Below are 20,965 nucleotides of genomic sequence, written 5' to 3'. Positions count from 1 at the left end.
TTCTAATTACAGTAATTGAGTTATATCTAATTGTGTTTTTTAATGTTTTCTATCTCTTTGTTGAAGGTCTCACAGAGATCCTTTACTCTTTTTTCAAGTCCAGTAAGTATATTTGTGACCATTGGTTTGCATTCTTTATCAGGCATTTTGTTTATCTCTGTTTCATTTAGCTCTGTTGCTGTGATTTGTCCCGTTCTTTCATGTGGGACATATTCTGCTATCTTCCCATGTTGTTAATTCTCTGTTTGTTTCTATATATTAGGAAATTCAGTTCTCTCTCCTGATATGAAAGTAGTAGCCTTACAAAGAACAGATCCTATGCTCCCATGTAGCACAATGTACCCTGTTCTCCAGAACCAGACACTCCATGAATGTCTTCTATGTGCGTTGTCTCTGCCCTACTATTCTGGCTAAGCATCATTTGCCTTCAGTTCAGATGGCTGCAATGGCACCCTTTGCATCTACTGGGCATGGTTTGATCCCTGTGTTATTAACAGAACAGTCTGGGGGCACCATGAGCTTGTAGATCTGTGGTGTCAGCCTTCAGACCTGATCCCAGGCTTTGCCCTGTTTGCTGGGGCTGCAATTGCCATGAATCACTCTCCTTGTGCAGGGTATTTGGTTCCTGGGAGCATCCAGCAGTTAGATTAGATGCCAGCCCTCATTCTGTCTGCTGGGGCTGCAGGTGCACTGATTGTCAAGGCACTCTGTCTGTACTGCCAGTAATAAGGTTTCACTGCTGGGGTTGGAGTTGAACTGATGTGTGTGGTCATGTTCCACTCCCTCCAGAACAAGAGTGACTTTGGAGTGGTACCAGTCACTACTGTGGATACTTACAGATGTGATGCAGCAGGAGACATTTTGGTGGGGCTTCTGCTTAGGGTGGCAGGTTGGATAGGGTGCTGCAGGAGAATGTGGGCATGGGGCATGGATGTCAGCAAGATAGGTGGAAAGGTTTAAATTGGTTCCCACAAGTGTCTGACTATCAATGATGGGGGGGAGAAATGGCACTTGCCAGTTCTTTTGTTCTTGGAGAAGTCTCCTAAAGCTCTCTGCCCCTTCAGCACACATTTTGAGACTATAAATAAATCTCCTTCATACCCCTAGGCGCATTTCAAAATGCTGCTTCTATGCTCTGTCTCAGTAAGGTTATTATGCTGTCTTTTTAAAGGTGGGAACTAAGTTTCCTATTGTCCTCTATCTCTCCCAGAGATGAGTCTCTGAATTTGAAAGTAACCAGATTTAATGGCATCTGGGTGGCTTAGTTGGCTCAGGTCATGATCTCACAGTCTGTGGGATTGAGCCCTGAGTTGGGCTCTGTGCTGACAGCTCAGAGCCCAGAGTCTGCTTCAGATCCTGTCTCCCTCTCTCTCTGCCTCTCCCCCACATATTCTCTCTCTCTCTCTCTCTCTCTCTCTCTCTCTCTCTCTTAATTATGTTTAAATAAACATTTAAAAATTAAAAAAATTAAAAATAAAAAAATAAAGTAACCAGAGTTAAACCCCCTGTTTTCAAAGCCAGATGTTATGGTGACTCATCTTTCCAGTGTAGGTCCCCTCTGTCTGTGGTGCCTGGTGTGGGGTCTGCTCCTCTCCATTCTCCATGTTTGTGGTATTCCACCCATTTGTAGTTGGTATCACTGGGAGTTTGGTTCCCAACTGTATCACCACCCCTTCTACCCTTTTTGATGTGGCCTTCTCTCCATGATTAACGTGGAAAGCCTTTTCTGCCAGTTTCAAGTCACTTTTTTGTGTTGATTGCACTGATGTGGCTGTTATCTAGATATGTCCCTGGATGTAATGAATTTATGATCCTCCTACTCTGCCATCTTCTCAGAGGTCCAACATAAATTAATCTTGTTTGGAAAAAAACTACCCTAGGCATGCCTTCATACCCAGAAACATAAGGGAAAGATCATTACAAATTAACTAAATAATAATTTAAAATTTCTGCACACAGAAATATCAAAAGCAAAATTAAAAGGCAAACAATAATCTAAGAAACTATTTTTGACAGTGAACAGGTTGTATCCTTATATAAAATACATATAAGTCTGTCTATAAAAATATTTAATGTCCATTTTTAGATTATTTCTTTACTAAAAACATAGTAAAAGAAGTTAGAAAAATGAATTCCTCCAACAGAAAAAATAGATGGCAAATATTTTTGTACTTGTTAATCAAGTAGGTTTATACTAATAATGAAATAATTTTCATTAAAATGATTTATAAAATACCAAATACTTAAAGTATATAATATCAGTTGGGAAAAGTGTGAGGAAACAGCTCTCAATATTACAAGTAAATAGGGATAGTGATTAAACATTTTCAGGAAAGCTGTATGAAAATATGTATCAATTATAATAAAAATACACCTATAGATATCAGTGACATTGGAAATGTATAGTCCCTTTGACCCATTTCATTTTTTAAATTTAATGTTGATAATAAAAAATATATGTGGCAAATCTATTCTGACAAATCTATTTATATATTAGCTGAAAATCATCAAATTTCTGTTTTATATATTACTAACTTTACCAGAACTAGGTAATTATTAAATGGTAATGAGTCACATTTTTATATTGTTCACAATTTTAATAGGACTATCTATTGGCACTTCACTATAAATCAAAATGTTAACTGTTGGATTGAGATAGAAACATATTCTGTATTAAAGAGTAAATGACTAGGAGTAAATCTATAATTTTAATTTTTCAAAGTTTTATAAGGAATATATGTTGAAATTTGTCAAATGAACTTCTGGTATTTATGAATTATTTTTTTCTCCTCTTACTTGATATAATATATAAGAATATTTTCCTAACTTTCAAATATTATACTCTTCCTGGAATTAGAACACAGTAGGTGGATTTCAATAGTCTTTCTATATTTAATTTATTAAAAAGGCTTTTTATTTTCATCTTGGTAGATCAGGATATGTATGAACCCTCAGATTTTACCCTTGAAGATCTAGAACTTACTATAGGATACAAGGATCAAAGAGGAAGAAGTGGAATTTACCAATCTCAAAGATTGAATGGTGGGTATAATATTTAAAAACATATTTAAAACTAGTAGTCATAAAATATTTTTTTGTTAGCAAATCTTAATTCCTTTAATATTGACAGATTTTAACGTAAGTAATCAAAGACCTGATAAAGACAAAACATAAAAACTTTGGTTTTCTGGACAGATAAAAACCCTTGGTTTACATTTTCTTATCAACAGCAGACCAACAATCCAAGAAAACTTTGTTTTTTTAACTGAGAGTAAAGCAGAACTTTAATCTCATACTAGTGTACTTTTAAAATACACTCATTTCATTTTTTTAAATATATGAAATTTATTGTCAAATTGGTTTCCATACAACACCCAGTGCTCATACCAAGAGATGCCCTCTTCAATACCCATCCCCCACCCTCCCCTCCCTCCCACCCCCCATCAACCCTCAGTTTGTTCTCAGTTTAAGAGTCTCTTATGCTTTCGCTCTCTCCCACTCTAACCTCTCTCTTTTTTTTTTCCCTTCCCCTCCCCCATGGGTTCCTGTTAAGTTTCTCAGGATCCACATAAGAGTGAAAACATATGGTATCTGTCTTTCTCTGTATGGCTTATTTCACTTAGCATCACACTCTCCAGTTCCATCCACGTTGCTACAAAGGGCCATATTTCATTCTTTCTCATTGCCACATAGTACTCCATTGTGTATATAAACCATGATTTCTTTATCCATTCATCAGTTGATGGACATCTAGGCTCTTTCCATAATTTGGCTATTGTTGAGAGTGCTGCTATAAACATTGGGGTACAAGTGCCCCTATGCATCAGTACTCCTGTATCCCTTGGGTAAATTCCTAGCAGTGCTATTGCTGGGTCATAGGGTAGGTCTATTTTTAATTTTCTGAGGAACCTCCACACTGTTTTCCAGAGTGGCTGCACCAATTTGCATTCCCACCAACAGTGCAAGAGGGTTCCTGTTTCTCTACATCCTCGGCAGCATCTATAGTCTCCTGATTTGTTCATTTTGGCCATTCTGACTGGCGTGAGGTGATATCTGAGTGTGGTTTTGATTTGTATTTCCCTGATGAGGAGCGACGTGGGCATCTTTTCATGTGCCTGTTGGCCACCCGGATGTCTTGTTTAGAGAAGTGTCTATTCATGTTTTCTGCCCATTTCTTCACTGGGTTATTTGTTTTTCGGGTGTGGAGTTTGGTGAGCTCTTTACAGATTTTGGATACTAGCCCTTTGTCCGATATGTCATTTTCAAATATCTTTTCCCATTCCGTTGGTTGCCTTTTAGTTTTGTTGGTTGTTTCCTTTGCTGTGCAGAAGCTTTTTATCTTCATAAGGTCCCAGTAATTCATTTTTGCTTTAAATTCCCTTGCCTTTGGGGATGTGTCAAGTAAGAAATTGCTACAGCTGAGGTCAGAGAGGTCTTTTCCTGCTTTCTCCTCTAGGGTTTTGATGGTTTCTTGTCTCACATTCAGGTCTTTTATCCATTTTGAGTTTATTTTTGTGAATGGTGTGAGAAAGTGGTCTAGTTTCAATCTTCTGCATGTTGCTGTCCAGTTCTCCCAGCACCATTTGTTAAAGAGACTGTCTTTTTCCCATTGGATGTTCTTTCCTGCTTTGTCAAAGATTAGTTGACCATACTTTTGTGGGTCTAGTTCTGGGGTTTCTATTCTATTCCATTGGTCTATGTGTCTGTTTTTGTGCCAATACCATGCTGTCTTGATGATACAGCTTTGTAGTAGAGGCTAAAGTCTGGGATTGTGATGCCTCCTGCTTTGGTCTTCTTCTTCAAAATTACTTTGGCTGTTCGGGGCCTTTTGTGGTTCCATATGAATTTTAGGATTGCTTGTTCTACCTTCGAGAAGAATGCTGGTGCAATTCTGATTGGGATTGCATTGAATGTGTAGATAGCTTTGGGTAGTATTGACATTTTGACAATATTTATTCTTCCAACCCATGAGCATGGAATGTTTTTCCATTTCTTTATATCTTCTTCAATTTGCTTCATAAGCTTTCTATAGTTTTCAGCATACAGATCTTTTACATCTTTGGTTAGATTTATCCCTAGGTATTTTATGCTTCATGGTGCAATTGTGAATGGGATCAGTTTCTTTATTTGTCTTTCTGTTGCTTCATTATTAGTGTATAAGAATGCAACTGATTTCTGTACATTGATTTTGTATCCTGTGACTTTGCTGAATTCATGTATCAGTTCTAGCAGACTTTTGGTGGAGTCTATCAGATTTTCCATGTATAATATCATGTCATCTGCAAAAAGTGAAAGCTTGACTTCATCTTTGCCAATTTTGATGCCTTTGATTTCCTCTTGTTGTCTGATTGCTGATGTTAGCACTTCCAACACTATGTTAAACAACAGCGGAGAGAGTGGACATCCCTGTTGTGTTCCTGATCTCAGGGAAAAAGCTCTCAGTTTTTCCCCATTGAGGATGATGTTAGCTGTGGGCTTTTCATAAATGGCTTTTATGATGATTAAGTATGTTTCTTCTATCCTGACTTTCTCGAGGGTTTTTGTTAAGAAAGGATGCTGAATTTTGTCAAATGCTTTCTCTGCATTGATTGACAGGATCATATGGTTCTTATCTTTTCTTTTATTAATGTGATGTATCGCATTGATTGATTTGCGAATGTTGAAACAGCCCTGCATCTGAAGAATGAATCCCACTTGATCATGGTGAATAATTCTTTTTATAGGCTGTTGAATTCGATTTGCTAGTATCTTATTGAGAACTTTTGCATCCATATTCATTAGGGATATTGGCCTGTAGTTCTCTTTGTTTACTGGGTCTCTGTCTGGTTTAGGAATCAAAGTAATACTGGGTTCATAGAATGAGTCTAGAAGTTTTCCTTCCCTTTCTATGTTTTTGAATAGCTTGAGAAGGATAGGTATTATCTCTCTTTAAACGTCTGGTAGAACTCCCCTGGGAAGCCATCTGGTCCTGGACTCTTATTTGTTGGGAGATTTTTGATAACTGATTCAATTTCTTCACTGATTATGGGTCTGTTCAAGCTTTCTATTTCCTCCTGATTGAGTTTTGGAAGCGCGTGGGTGTTTAGGAATTTGTCCATTTCTTCCAGGTTGTCCAGTTTGTTGGCATATAATTTTTCATAGTATTTCCTGATAATTGTTTGTATCTCTGAGGGATTGGTTGTAATAATTCCATTTTCATTCATGATTTTATCTATTTGGGTCATCTCCCTTTTCTTTTTGAGAAGCCTGGCTAGAGGTTTGTCAATTTTGTTTATTTTTTCAAAAAACCAACTCTTGGTTTCGTTGATCTGCTCAACAGTTTTTTTTAGATTCTATATTGTTCATTTCTGCTCTAATCTTTATTATTTCTCTTCTGCTGGGTTTAGGCTGCCTTTGCTGTTCTGCTTCTATTTCCTTTAGGTGTGCTGTTAGATTCTGTATTTGGGATTTTTCTTGTTTCTTGAGATAGGCCTGGATTGCAATGTATTTTCCTTTCAGGACTGCCTTCACTGCGTCCCAAAGCGTTTGGATTGTTGTATTTTCATTTTCGTTTGTTTCCATATATTTTTTAATTTCTTCTCTAATTGCCTGGTTGACCCACTCATTCGTTAGTAGGGTGTTCTTTAACCTCCATGCTTTTGGAGGTTTTCCAGACTTTTCCCTGTGGTTGATCTCAAGCTTCATAGCATTATGGTCTGAAAGTATTCATGGTATGATCTCAATTCTTGTACACTTATGAAGGGCTGTTTTGTGACCCAGTATGTGATCTATCTTGGAGAATGTTCCATGTGCACTCCAGAAGAAAGTATATTCTGTTGCTTTGGGATGCAGAGTTCTAAATATATCTGTCAAGTCCATCTGATCCAATGTATCATTCAGGGCCCTTGTTTCTTTATTGACCATGTGTCTAGATGACCTATCCATTGTTGTAAGTGGGATGTTAAAGGCCCTTGCAATTACCACATTCTTATCAGTAAGGTTGCTTATGTTTGTGAGCAACTGTTTTATATATTTGGGAGTTCCCATATTCGGTGCATAGGCATTTATAGTTGTTAGCTCTTTCTGATGTATAGACCCTGTAATTATTATATAATGCCCTCCTTTATCTCTTGTTACAGCCTTTAATTTAAAGTCTAGTTTGTCTGATATAAGTATGGCTATTCCAGCTCTCTTTTGACATCCAGTAGAATGATAGATAGTTCTCTACACACTCACTTTCAATCTGAAGGTGTCCTCAGGTCTAAAATGAGTCACTTATAGACAGCAAATAGATGGGTCTTGTTTTTTTATCCATTATGATACCCTATGTCTTTTGGTTCGCGCATTTAGTCCATTTACAGTCAATTTTATTATAGAAAGATATGAGTTTAGAGTCATTGTGATGTTTGTAGGTTTCATGCTTGTAGTGATGTCTGGTACTTTATCTCACAGGATCCCCCTTAGGATCTCTTGCAGGGCTGGTTTAGTGGTGATGAATTCCTTCAGTTTTTTGTTTGGGAAGACCTTTATCTCTCCTTCTAGTCTAAATGACAGATTTGCTGGATAAAGGTTTCTCAGCTGCATATTTTTTCTGTTCATCACATTAAAGATTTCCCGCCATTCCTTTCAGGCTGCCAAGTTTCAGTAGAGAGAATGGACATGAGTCTTATTGGTCTCCCTTTATATTTTATTTTATTTTATTTAAAAAATTTTTTTTTAACATTTATTTTATTTTTGAGACAGAGAAAGACAGAGCATGAATGGGGGAGGGTCAGAGAGAGGGAGACACAGAATCTGAAACAGGCTCCAGGCTCTGTGCTGTCAGCACAGAGCCCGACACGGGGCTTGAACTCACGGACCGCGAGATCATGACCTGAGCCGAAGTCGGCCACTTAACCGACTGAGCCACCCAGGCGCCCCTCCCTTTATATTTTAGAGCACGTTTATCCCTAGCTGCTTTCAGAATTTTCTCTTTATCCTTGTATTTTGCCAGTTTCACTATGATGTGTCGTGCAGAAGATCGGTTCAAGTTACGTCTGAAGGCAGTTCTCTGTGCCTCTTGGATTTCAATGCCTTTTTCTTTCCCCAGATCAGGAAAGTTCTCAGCTATTATTTCTTCAAGTACGCCTTCAGCACCTTTCCCTCTCTCTCTTCCTCCTCTGGAATACCAATTATGCGTAGATTATTTCTCTTTAGTGTATCACTTAATTCTCTAATTTTCCCCTCATACTCCTGGATTTTTTTTATCTCTCTTTTTCTCAGCTTCCTCTTTTTCCATAATTTTATCTTCTAGTTCACCTATCTCTCCTCTGCCTCTTCAATCCGAGCTGTGGTTGTCTCCATTTTATTTTGCAGCTCATTGATAGCATTTTTTAGCTCCTCCTGGCTGTTCCTTAGTCCCTTGATCTCTGTAGCAATAGTTTCTCTGCTGTCCTCTATACTGTTTTCAAGCCCATCGATTAATTTAATTTTATGACTGTTATTCTAAATTCATTTTCTGTTATATTGTTTAAATCCTTTTTGATCAGTTTGTTAGCTGTTGTTATTTCCTGGAGATTCTTTTGAGGGGAATGCTTCTGTTCCGTCATTTTGGATAGTCCCTGGAGTGGTGCGGAACTGCAGGGCATTTCCCCTGTGCTGTCTTGAATAACTTGCATTGGTGGGAGGGGCTGCAGTCAGACCTGATGTCTACCCCCAGCCCACCGCTGGGGCCACAGTCAGACTGGTGTGTATCTTCTCTTCCCCTCTCCTAGGGGCAGGATTCACTGTGGGGTAGAGTGACCCATCTGGGCTACTTGCACAGTGCCAGGCTTGTGGTGCTGTGGATCTGGCATATTAGCTGGGGTGGATCAGCAAGGTGCACAGGGGCAGGAGGGGCAGGCTCAGCTCACTTTTCCTTTTGTGATACACTTCAGGAGGGGCCCTGCGTCACTGGGAGGGAGTCAGACCTGCCACCGGAGGGATTGATATGCAGAAGCACAGCGTTGGGTGACATAAATCACTTGACAATTTAAAAACACATCTAAAATGTGATCAGCTTAAAAAAAATATATATATATATATAAACACACACACATATATATATGCATATATATACATATACATATATATACATATATGCATGTATACATATACATATATATACATACATATATATACATATATATGTATGTATGTGTGTATATATATACATATACATATATATATATATATATATATATATATATATATTTTACATAATCTGTACATCCAATGTTGGGCTTGAACTCCAACTATGAGATCAAGAGTTGCATGCACTACTAAGCCAACCAGAAGCTCTAAATGTGATCAGCTTAATTTATGGTTTTATTATTGAATTTTTCTTTAAGTTTAATATTTAAAACATTAATTGCCAAAATTGAAGTTCTACAGAACTAGTAAATGTTGTAAAGCTATTTGTACTATTTATTACTTCTTATAGTCTTTAATATTCTAATTATTATACTATATTTCTTAAATCTATTGACCAAGAAATCCTATCCTTTTTTTCATCTTGGAATAGAGTTTCATGGAATACTTGTTTAGAAAACACTTTTCTAGGAATTTTATACAGAAATGATAATTATTTAATTTCTAAAAGTAAAACATTCATCCATTATTCACATTTCCATTCTTATCAAGTATCATTTAATGCTAAACCATATTGGTTATTATCCAGTAGACCTTATTCAAGATATTGTTTATAGCTTTTTTAAATTTTTCAATATTTGAGTGTAGATAGCAACTGTTATATCATTTTAAAGGAAAAAGGAATATTTGTTTTCTTCTACTGTGCCTTGCTATTGATATTGGTATACAAGATTTTCTACAATTTGTGACATTGGTTTATAATTTTTAAAAAGTTATTTATTTGTTTGTTTGTTTGCTTGATTCCTTGCTTGTTGGTTTTCTCTGTTTTCTTCAAACATGGATTAAGGAAAGTAGGATATTATTAGAGGATTAGAAAATTTCTATTTCAATTTTTTGCTTAGTATAATAAAAAATTGAATTTATCTCTAAACTTCTTATGAACCAAATAAAATCCAGGTATTATAGATTGTTTCTGTTATTTTTATTTTAAATATAGAAAGTTTTAAGAATTAATATAATGAACACTTGCGTGTCTGTGTCCCACTTAATAAATATAATAAATCTAAAATATTGAATTTCCCTCTTCATTCTTCTCAGATTATTGCCTTTCATTCTGAATTAGATGGCTATTAGTCCCATTTATTTCTTTATATTTTTGCTAAATATGTTTACATCTCTAAAGAATTTATTGTTTTATATGATTAAATGGTAGTATGCCATATGCTTTTTTCTTTAGCAAATTGCCCTTTTGGTTCAACAGTTGTAAGATTAATCACTGTTGATAATTTTAAATTTCATTTATTTATTTTTATTGTATATTGGTCTGGTTTTTGTTTTTTATTATTATTATGATTTTATTTTATTTTATTTTATTTTTAAGTGTATTACAAATTTTGCCCATTCTCCTGTGGATATTTGGACTATTTATGTTAGGGGAGGTCTACCATATTCTTATGAAAGATAATGCAGAGGTAGTGTTCAAAAGGACAAATGTTGCAGATAGACTTCCTGTTTTTATGCCTACCTATGTCACTTACTGTGTAAATTAGTCAGTCTCTCCATGAACCTTGTTTCTTCATGTATCAAATATGACTAGTCATAGTGTCCACATTATAAGGTTATTGTGGGATTTAGGTGAAGAGTGCATAAACTCCATAAAATTATCTGCTATTATTATTTGCTATATCTGGTGAGAATTTTTCTACTATATTGTTGTAGTATATAAACACCTTTTTTTTGCATTTTGTTTGCTTGTTTGTTTTTAGTTTCAGGTTTTTATTTAAATTCCAGTTAGTTAACATACAGTGCAGAATTAGTTTCAGGTATACAGTTTAGTGATTCATCACTTACATACAATACCCAGTGCTCATCACAACCAATGCCCCTCATAATTCCCTTACTGATTTAACTAATCCCCCTGCCACCCTCCCCTCCAGTAACCCTCAGTTTTTTCTCTATAGTTAAGAGTCTGTTTTATGGTTTTCCTCTCTCTTTTTTCCCCACTATGTTCAGCTGTTTGTTCTTAAATTTCACATATCAGTGAAATCTTATGGAATTTGTCTTTCTCTGACTGACTTATTTTGTTTCACAGTATAGTCTGCCTCCATCCCCATCATTGCAAATGGTAGATTTCATTCTTTTTTAGGGCTAATATACCACTGTGTATACATACATGCCTACTTTATTCATTTATCAGCCAATGGACATTTGGGCTCCTTCCATAATTTGGCTATTGTTGATAATGCTATTGTGAACACTGGGGTGCATGTATCCCTTCATATCACTATTTTTGTATCCTTTGGCTAAATATGTAGTATTACAATTGATGGATGGTAAGAAGTTCCATTTTTAACAATTTGAGGAACTTCATACTCTTTTCCAGAGTGGCTGTACCAGTTTGCATTTCCACATACAATGTAAGAGGATTCCTTTAATCTTTGCATCCTCACCAATATCTGTTCTTTCATGTGTTGTTAATTTTAGCCATTCTGACAAGTGAGATAAGATATCTCATTGTAGTTTTGATTTGTATTTCCCTGATGATTTTGAGTATCTTCATGTTTCTGTTAGCCATATGGATGTCTTCTTTGGAAAAATGTCTATTCATGTCTTCTGCCTGTTTTTTAACTGGGTTATTTGGGTTTTTTTGGTGTTTTTATAAGTTCTTTATAGATTTTGGATACTAACCCTTTATCAGATATGTCATTTACAAATATCTTTTCCAATTCTAAATGTTGCCTTTTAAGTTTGTTGATTGTTTCTTTCCCTGCACAGAAGTTTATTTGTTTGTTTGTTTATTTTGATAAATTCTGAAAGATTCCTGTTTGCTTTTGTTTCCCTTGCCTCAGGAGATGTATCTAGTAAGAAGTTGTTATGCTGATGTCAAACAGTTTGCTGCCTGTGTTCTCCTCTAGGATTTTGATGGTATCCTGTGTTGCATTTATGCCTTTCATCCATTTTGAATTTATTTTTGTGTTTGGTTTAAGGAAGTAGTCCAGTTTCCTTCTTTTGCATGTTGCTGTCCAGTTTTCCCAAGACCATTTGTTGAAGAGACTGTCTTTTTTCCATTAGAAATTCATTCCTGCTTTGTTGAATATTAGTTGACCATATAGGTGTATGTCCATTTATGGGTTTTCTATTCTGTTCTATTGATCTATATGGTGTGTGTGTGTGTGTGCGTGTGTGCATGTGTGTGTGTGTGTGTGTGTGTGCCAGTACCATGCTGTCTTTGTTTTTCTTGAATGTTTATTATTTTTGAAGAAGAGAGAGAGACAGAGCGTGAGCAGGGGAGGAGCAGAGAGAAAGGGAGACACAGAATCCAAAGTGGGCTCCAGGCTCTGAGCTGTCAGCACAGAGACTGATGCGGGGCTCAAACTCACAAACCATGAGATCGTGACCTGAGCCTAAGTTGGATGGTTAACTGATTGAACCACCCAGACACCCCTATGCTGTCTTGGTCACTACAGCTTTGTAATATAACCTGAAGTCTGGAATTGTGATGCCTCTAGCTTTGATTTTCTTTTTCAAAATTCCTTTGACTATTCAGGGTCCTTTGTGGTTGCATACAACATTTGGATTGTTGGTTCTAGCTCTGTGAAGAATGTTGGTATTATTTTGATAGGGATTGCATTAAACGTGTGGATTACTTTGGGTAGTATAGACATTTTAACAATATTTGTTCTTCCAATTCATGAGCTTTGAATGTTTTTCCATTTCTTTCTGTTATCTTCAATTTCTTTCATATGTCTTCTACAGTTTTCAGAGTATAGGTATATCACCTCTTAGGTTATGTTTATTCCTAGGTGTTTTATGGTTTTGGTAAAATTTTAAATGGGATCAATTCCTTGAATTGTCTTTCTGCTGCTTCATTATTGGTGTATAGAAATGCAACAGATTTCTGTACATTGATTTTGTATCCTGTGACATTACTGATTTCGTGTGTCAGTTCTAGCAACTTTTGTGGTGGAGTCTTTTCAATTTCTACATAGAATATCATGTCATCTGCAAATAGTGAAAGTTTGACTCCTTTCTTGCTAATTTGAATGCCTTATATTTCTTTTTGTTGTCTGATTTCTGAGGTTACAACTTCCAGTACTGTTAAAGAACAATGGTGAGAATGAGCATCCAGTCTTATTTCTAACCATACAGGAAAAGCTATCAGTTTTTCTGTTTGAGATGATATTAGCCATGGATCTTTCACATATGGTCTTTATTATGTTGAGTTATGTTTCCTCTGTCCTTTCTTTGTTGAGAGGTCTAATCAAGGCTGGATGCTATATTTTGTCAAATGTTTTTTTCTGCATCTATTGAGAGTATCATGATTCTTATCCTTTCTTTTATTATTTTGGTGTACCACGTTGATTGATTTGCAGATATTGAACCACCCCTGTAGCCGGTGAATAAATGCCTCTTGATCATGGTAAATAATTATTTTAATGTACTGTTGGATTTGATTTGTTAGTATTTTGTTTAGAATTTTTGCATCTATGTTCATCAGGGATATTGGCCTGCAGTACTTTTTAAAAAAAATGTTTATTTTTGACAGAGAGAGAGAGAGAGAGAAAGAGAGACAGACAGACAGACAGAGCATGAGCAGGAGAGGGGCAGAGAGAGAGGGAGACACAGAATCTGAGCAGGCTTCAGGCTCTGAGCTGTCAGCACAGAGCCTGACACAGGGCTTGAACTCACAGGCCACGAGATCATGACCTTTGCCGAAGTCGGATGCTTAACTGACTGAGTCACCCAGGCGCCCCTGTAATACTCTTTTTTAGTGGGGTCTTTGTCTGGTTTTGGAATTAAGATAATACTGACTTCATAGAATGAATTTCAAAATTTTCCTTCCATTTCTATTTTTTTTGCAACAATTTAAGAATAATAGATTTAAACTCGTCTTTAAATATTGGTAGAAATCCCCTGTGAAGACATCGGGCCCTGGACTTTAGCTTGGGAGATTTTTGATTACTGATTCAATATTTTAGCTGATTATTGGGCTGTTCAAATTTTCTATTTCTTCGTGTTTTTTTCTGGTAGTTTATATCTTTCTAGGAATTTATCCATTTCTTCCAGATTACTCAATTTATTGACATATAATTTTTCATAATATTCTTTTATAATTGTATTTCTGTGGTGTTGGTTGTGATCTTCCCCTCTCTTTCGTGATTTTTATTTGGGTTCTTTCTCCTTTTTTTGGATAAATCTGGCTAGAGTTATCAATTTTATTAATTCTTTCAAAGAGCCAGCTCCTGGTTTCCTTGATCTGTTCTACTGTTTTGCTTTTTTGTTTGTTTCTATACATTTATTTCATCTCTAATCTTTATTATTTCCCTTCTTCTGCTGGCCCTAGGCTTCATTTCTTGTTGCTCTTCTAGCTCCTTTAAGTGTAAGGTTTGGTTGTGTATTTGAAATTTTTCTTGCTTCTTGAAGTGAGCCTATATTGCTATACACTTCCTTCTTATAATTGCTTTTGCTGCATCTTGAAGGTTTTAGACTATCATTTTTTTCATTTTCATTTGTTTCCATGTATTTTTTTTATTTCTTCTTTAATTTCCTGATTGTCCCATTCATTCTTTAGTAAGATGTTCTTTAACTTCCATGTATTTGTGGTCTCTCCAAATTTTTTCTTATGGTTGACTTGAAGTTTCATAGAGGTGTAGTTGGAAAATATATATGATATGATCTCAGTCTTCTTTTTTTTACTATTTATGCTTGATTTGTGACCCAGAATGTGATCTGTTCTGGAGAATGTCCCATGTGCACTTATAATGAATGTGTATTCTGCTGCTTTAGGATGAAATGTTCTGATTATATCTTTTAAGTCCATCTGGTCCAATGTATCATTCAAAGCCATTGTTTCCTTATTGATTTTTTGCTTAAATGATCTTTACTTGATGTTAGTGGGATATTAAAGTCACCTACTCTTATTCTATTATCAATGAGTTCCTTTATGTTTTTATTAATTGTTTCATATATTTGGGTTCTTCTAAGTTGGGGGCATAAATATTTGCAATTGTTAGGTCTTTTTTGATAGAAGCCTTTATTATGATACAGTGTACCTCTTCATCTCTTGCTACAGTCTTTGGCTTAAAATCTAGTTTGTCTGATATAAGTATGGCTACTCTGGCTTTCTTTTGATGTCCATTAGCATGCTAAATTATTCTTCAGCCTCTCACTTCCAATCTGTAGGCGTCTTCAGTTCTAGAATGAGTCTCTGGTAGGCAGCATTTTGTTTTTTTTGTTTTCATTTTTTTATCCATTCCTAAACTCTATGTCTTTTCATTGGAGCACTTATTCCATTTACATTAAGAATAATTATTGATAGATATTAATTTAATGTAATTGTATTATTTTCAAGTAATTGTTTCTGGAGATTTTCTCTGTTACTTTCTAGTTTTTGTTGCTTTTGGTTTTTCTTTCCACTCAAAGAATGCCTATTAATGTTTCCTGCAGGGCTGGTTTAGTAGTCACGAACTCCTTTAGTTTGTGTTTGTCTGGGAAATGCTTCATCTCTTCATCTATTCTGAATGACAGCCTTGCTGGGTAGAATATTCTTGGTTCCAGATTTTTCCCTTTCAGCACGTTGAATATTTTCTGCCACTCCCTTCTTGCCTGCCATGTTTCTGAGGAGGGATCTTTTGCTAACCTTATTTACTTCCCTTGTAAGAAGGGAATTCTTTTGTCTTGTTGCTTTTAGGATTTTTTCTTTACCTCTATATTTTGCAACTTTATGATATGTCTTGGTGTTGACCAGCTTTTGTTGATTTTGATGGGAGTTCTCTGTGCCTCCCAGATTTGGATGTCTGTTTCTTTCCCCAGATTAGGATGTTTTAAGCTATAATTTTCTCATATAAGCCTTCTGCCAACTTTTACTTCTCTTCTGGAACCTATACAATATGAATGTTATTATGTTTTATGGAGTCACTGAGTTTTCTAAGTCTACATTCATGATCCAATATTTTTATTTCCCTCTTTTTTTCAGCTTCATTTCTCCATATTTTTATCTTCTATATCATTTATTCCTTCCTCTCTTACTTCACCCTTGTGGTTATTATATCTAGTCATTTTTGAATCTTGGTTATTGTATTTTTGTTTTTGCCTAATTTTTAAGTCTTTTCTCTTTGTGGTAAGATACTCTCCGGAGTCTTCTATGATTTTCTCAGGCCCAGCTATTATCTTTATGATTGTTGATTTAAATTCTGGATCATGCAGGGGTTCCTGGGTGGCTCAGTCAGTTAAGTGTCCAACTTCAGCTCAGGTCATGATCTCACAGTTTGTTAGTTTGAGCCCCACATCAGGCTCTGTGCTGACAGCTCACAGCCTGAAGCCTACTTCAGATTCTGTGTCTTCTCTCTCTCTGCCCCTCCCCAGCACATGTTCTGTCTCTGTCTCTCAAAAATAAATAAACATTAAAAAGTTTTTTTTTAAATTCTGGATCATGCCTATTACTTATATCTGTTTATATTAGATCCCTGGACATAGCCATTTCTTGTTCTTTCTTTGGAGATGAATTCCTTCATCTTTGCATTTTGTCTAGGTCTCTGTCTTCATCTTTGTGTTATGAAAACCTGTTATATTTCCTGCTCCTGAAAGTAGTGGCTTTATGAAGAAGAGGTCTTTTAGTGTCCAGGGCCTGGCACTTTAGGAGGTGTCTCTGGTGTATGCTATGTGAACTCTGCTGCTGTTTTTTGGCTTTTCTTTCTCTCAGGTCAGTCCAATGCAGTTTCTACTTGCCTGCTGGGGGGAGAGTGGACGTTGGCCAGAGTGGTGAGTTTTTACTAGTTGTACTCTGGTCTGCTTGTTAAGAGACCTAATGCTATTTCCAGTAGAGCTGAAGCTTTGTAGAACTCTATAGTCAGTGAACATGTGCCTGTTGGGGGTGGGCAGAGGGGTTGTTCTAGTCTTCTGGGGGAAGAACCCACTGCTCTTGTTATCAGGTACAGTTGGCCACAAAAAGCAGCACCTGCACAGTGCAGGGGGTGGAGCTTGGCATAAATGGTTTAGGCTGCCACTGTTGGTGCTGTGCTGTTTACTGAGGTTAGTATATGCTAATGGGTGGGATAGGTAACTGGCACAAGCAAGCTCCTCAGTCCCAAGAGAGGGAAGCTGGCACCTTTGAGAAGCCCTCTCAGAAGGGCAATATTCCTTGTGTGTCACAGGCATCACTCAGATTGCTGCCTTCAACCTGTCTGGGTCTGGGCCATCTGCCCTCCTGGTAGACCCTTGGGGTCTATCCCACGCAGGCTGGTAGAGTTTTTAAAATCCAAACTTTATGGACCTGTCATGGTGAGGACCTGTGCTGTTGCTCTGGGGGAGGATCTCACCACTCTGGGGTTGCTCAAGTTTGTTCCAGAAGGAAAGTTTCACCAAAGCACCAGAGGTATGGAGTTTGAAGTAAATCACAACAAAAAACCAGTGTGCAGGTTAGCCACCCTCAGCAGGTGTCTCTGCACATATCCTGAGGGGAAGGGGTGGTAAATGGTACCCACTGGCTCTTTTATCCCTAGAGAGTCAATGCCACCTCTTCTATATATGCTGGGATGCTCCCTGGTGACCCCAGGGTAACCACAGGTCACACTGTGGGCTATTTGCCCTCTTTTTCCATAGGGGCATTGCAGTGCCCTCAGGGTTCCACACCAGCCATGCTACAGACCTCTAAAACTCCAGTCTTTGGGCCCAGCTGGTTGTAAAACTCTTGATAATCAGCCCTCTCAGTTTCCCAGTCAGTGTTTTTGGAAAAGTTTTTCCTTGCCCAATCCCCTCTGTGCTCCTCTCTCCTCCTCCTCCTCCTCCTCCTCTTCCTTCTCTCTCTCTTTCTCTCTCCCTCTCTCCTCTCTCCATGACCAGGTTTCCCTCCTTCTGCAGCACCCATGATCCATTTCTCCTCCAAACCATGTCTCCACACCTCCTACCTTCCAGGATATGACCTTTTCTCTCCCTCTATTTGTGCAGTTTGTTCTTTCAGTTTCCAGATTGATTTCTTGTGTAGTCAGAATGACTTGATATTCATCTAGCTGTGTTCAAGGGATGAGGCAAACCTAAGGTCCTCCTACTCAACCACTTTAGCTCCTCCCTGAGATTTTATATAAGCATATTTTAAAAGAAGGCTAGGTAATAATCATATTTCCTGTCATAATTTTTATATAGCAAAAAGAATGGATCTTTAAAAATAACACTATAACGTCCCAGAGTCTAAGAAAAGAAAGTTTATATAATGTCAGTAACATGATAGATAACAAAACATATAATAGTACATATACTAGGCTAAATAAATATTGATATAGGTCATGATTCTCATTGCTTAATTACAGATATTTTTATCAACATAAAACTAAAAAGAAAAATTCATTATATGTCATCTCAACAGATTTCTTCTGCCTTTATTATAGAACTCAGTTTATCTTAATCATTTTAATTAGACCCATCTAGCCTTATCTTTTTCTTACCCTCCCTTTATAAAAGTAGCAATTGCAATAGTTACAATTTATTGAGATGTTTAATATGCACCAGATACTATGGGATCCCATTTTATAGATAGAGGATTAAAGAAAACTTAAAATGGTTAAATGACTTAACTAATATAATCACATAGATTCTAAGAACAGCCAAGATTTGAATGTAGGATTTCTTTTTCTACTAAGAATTTGTTTTAAAGTCTGTATTCATTAACACTATTTATATATTGATTTTAGTGATTATTTAATTATTATTTCACTTTATAATCCTCAATTCTAAAAGCCCATTTTCTTTTCCTCACAATTGCTCACTCATTATATCAGGGTAAATTTGGGTAAAGCCCTCTGAATTATAGAAAGTGGAGCCAGTTCTATAACTTTTAGTTAAATCTCAGCTGCATGTACAATGCTGGCTGGACATCCTTCTCTATACAGTCATACCTGACTATGCAGTAGGTATTTTGGAATCCACAGGCTCCAAGAACTCAATATTTAAAAAAAAAACTCATCTTTACTCCAGACATGCTCATCTTAATGTTATCTTTTATTATTATGGCAAATGAACAATATAAATTGTACAAAGAAAACAGCAATAACTAATATGCTTACCACCCAGACCCAGAAACTAGCCTCTGCTGCCTCAATGGCTTCTAGGCCTTTATTTTGTCTATTTATCTGTCTATTATCTATCTATCTACCTATCTATCTATCTATCTATTTATCTATCTATCTATCATCTATCAGTCATCATCATCATCATCTTCTTCATCTATGTATCACTTATCTATCTTTGTGGGTACATAAATATTATATACTGTATTCTTCATCTTAACATTAGAATATTACATGTAAAACTAAGCATACCCACCTAATCCCCATCATTTGACTGTCACCATGATTTCAAGTTACCTCTTGTCCCTTAAGAGTTAACCATTAATCTTATTTTCATGTGTGCATTTTATTCCATAGAAATATATGTCATGTGGGGCGCCTGGGTGGCTCAGTTGGTTAAGCGTCCAACTTCAGCTCAGGTCATGATCTCACAGATAGTGGGTTCGAGCCCCGTGTCAAACTCTGTGCTAATAGCTTGGAGCCTTGAGCCTGCTGTGGATTCTGTGTCTCCCTCTCTCTGCCCCTCCCCTTCTCTCTCTCTCTCTCTCTCTCTCTCCCTCTCTCTCAAAACTAAATAAAAACATTTAAAGAATTTAAAAAAGGAAATATATGTCCTGTTTCTGTACAGTTTCAAAATGTACACTAATAATATAACACATTTTATTACTGGTAGAATTGAATTTAAACTGCTGATTAATATTTAGGATGGAGCAATAAGGTATTATGCTAATCAAAATAAGTTAGAGAAAGACATAATACCATATTTCACTTGTATATGTGGAATTTAAGAAACAAAACAGATGAGCAAAAGGAAAAAAGAGGCAAATCAGGAAACAGACTCTTAACTACAGAGAACAAACTAACGATTATCAGAGGTGGGTGAGGGGATCGGTTAAATAGGTGATGGGGATTAAATAGGTGGGTGGGAATCACTTGTTGTGGTGAGCACCCGGTGTTATACTGAAGTGTTCAATCACTATATTGTACACCTGAAACTAATATTACACTGTATGTTAACTAACTGGAATTTAAATAAAACTTTAAAAAGAGAGACAGCAGGAAAATAACAGAATTGAAACAAGAACTTACTTCTCAATAACTGCTTTAAACATAAATGGACTAAAATATATAGTCAAAAAGCAGAGACTGGATGAATGGATTTTTAAAAATCCATCAATATGCTGCCTACAAGAGACTCACTTTAGCTTTAAGGATACTCATCAGTCCAAAGTAAATTGATGGAAAACTCCACACAAATGTCAAGCAGAAGAAATCAGAACAGGAGTGGCTACATTTATAGACTTTCAGTTGAAATTGGTCCAAATAGACAAAGAAGGTCAGTGAATAGTGAGAAAGGGGTAATTTTAGAAAGAAGATATAATAATAATTATACATGTACATACCTTTATACTAAAGCAGATATGAAGAAAAATTTATAGGGAGAAATACATAGAGATACAATACAGTAAGGGGCTTCAATACCTTACTTCCGACATTGGATAGATACAGAAAATAAGGACTTAAATAACACTGTAAACCAAATATACCTAACAGACATATACAGAACATTACATATAAAAGCAACAGAATACACATTATTCTTTTTTTTAAAGGGTGTAAATAATTTATTTATTTATTTTTCAATATATGAAATTTATTGTCAAATTGGTTTCCATACAACACCCAGTGCTCATCCCAAAAGGTGCCCTCCTCGATACCCATCACCCACCCTCCCCTCCCTCCCACTCCCCATCAACCCTCAGTTTGTTCTTAGTTTTTAAGAGTCTCTTATGCTTTCGCTCTCTCCCACTCTAACC

At 36.4% G+C, this 20,965-nt stretch overlaps 1 protein-coding gene across 6 annotated transcripts in view; it reads left to right on the top strand.

The window, feature by feature from the left end:
• LOC131483417 (coiled-coil domain-containing protein 7-like) overlaps positions 1–20,965 on the top strand; it is a 117,286-nt gene that overhangs the window by 37,332 nt on the left and 58,989 nt on the right. For 5 of the 6 annotated variants that reach the window (XR_009247656.1, XM_058681531.1, XM_058681530.1 and 2 more), the window contains one exon: positions 2,932–3,042. The exons of the other annotated variant lie outside the window; for it this stretch is intronic. Coding sequence is in view for 4 of the 5 variants with exons in the window: in XM_058681531.1 (XP_058537514.1) it covers positions 2,932–3,042 (111 nt within the window). In the remaining variant the exon portion in view is untranslated. The remainder of the gene's footprint in view (positions 1–2,931; positions 3,043–20,965) is intronic. 6 annotated transcript variants of the gene reach the window in all.

Source organism: Neofelis nebulosa, chromosome 8 (assembly GCF_028018385.1).
Source record: "Neofelis nebulosa isolate mNeoNeb1 chromosome 8, mNeoNeb1.pri, whole genome shotgun sequence".
NCBI classification, from domain to species: Eukaryota; Metazoa; Chordata; class Mammalia; order Carnivora; family Felidae; genus Neofelis; species Neofelis nebulosa.
Note: the sequence above shows the minus strand (reverse complement) of the source record. Positions and strands in the feature narration are given on the sequence as shown.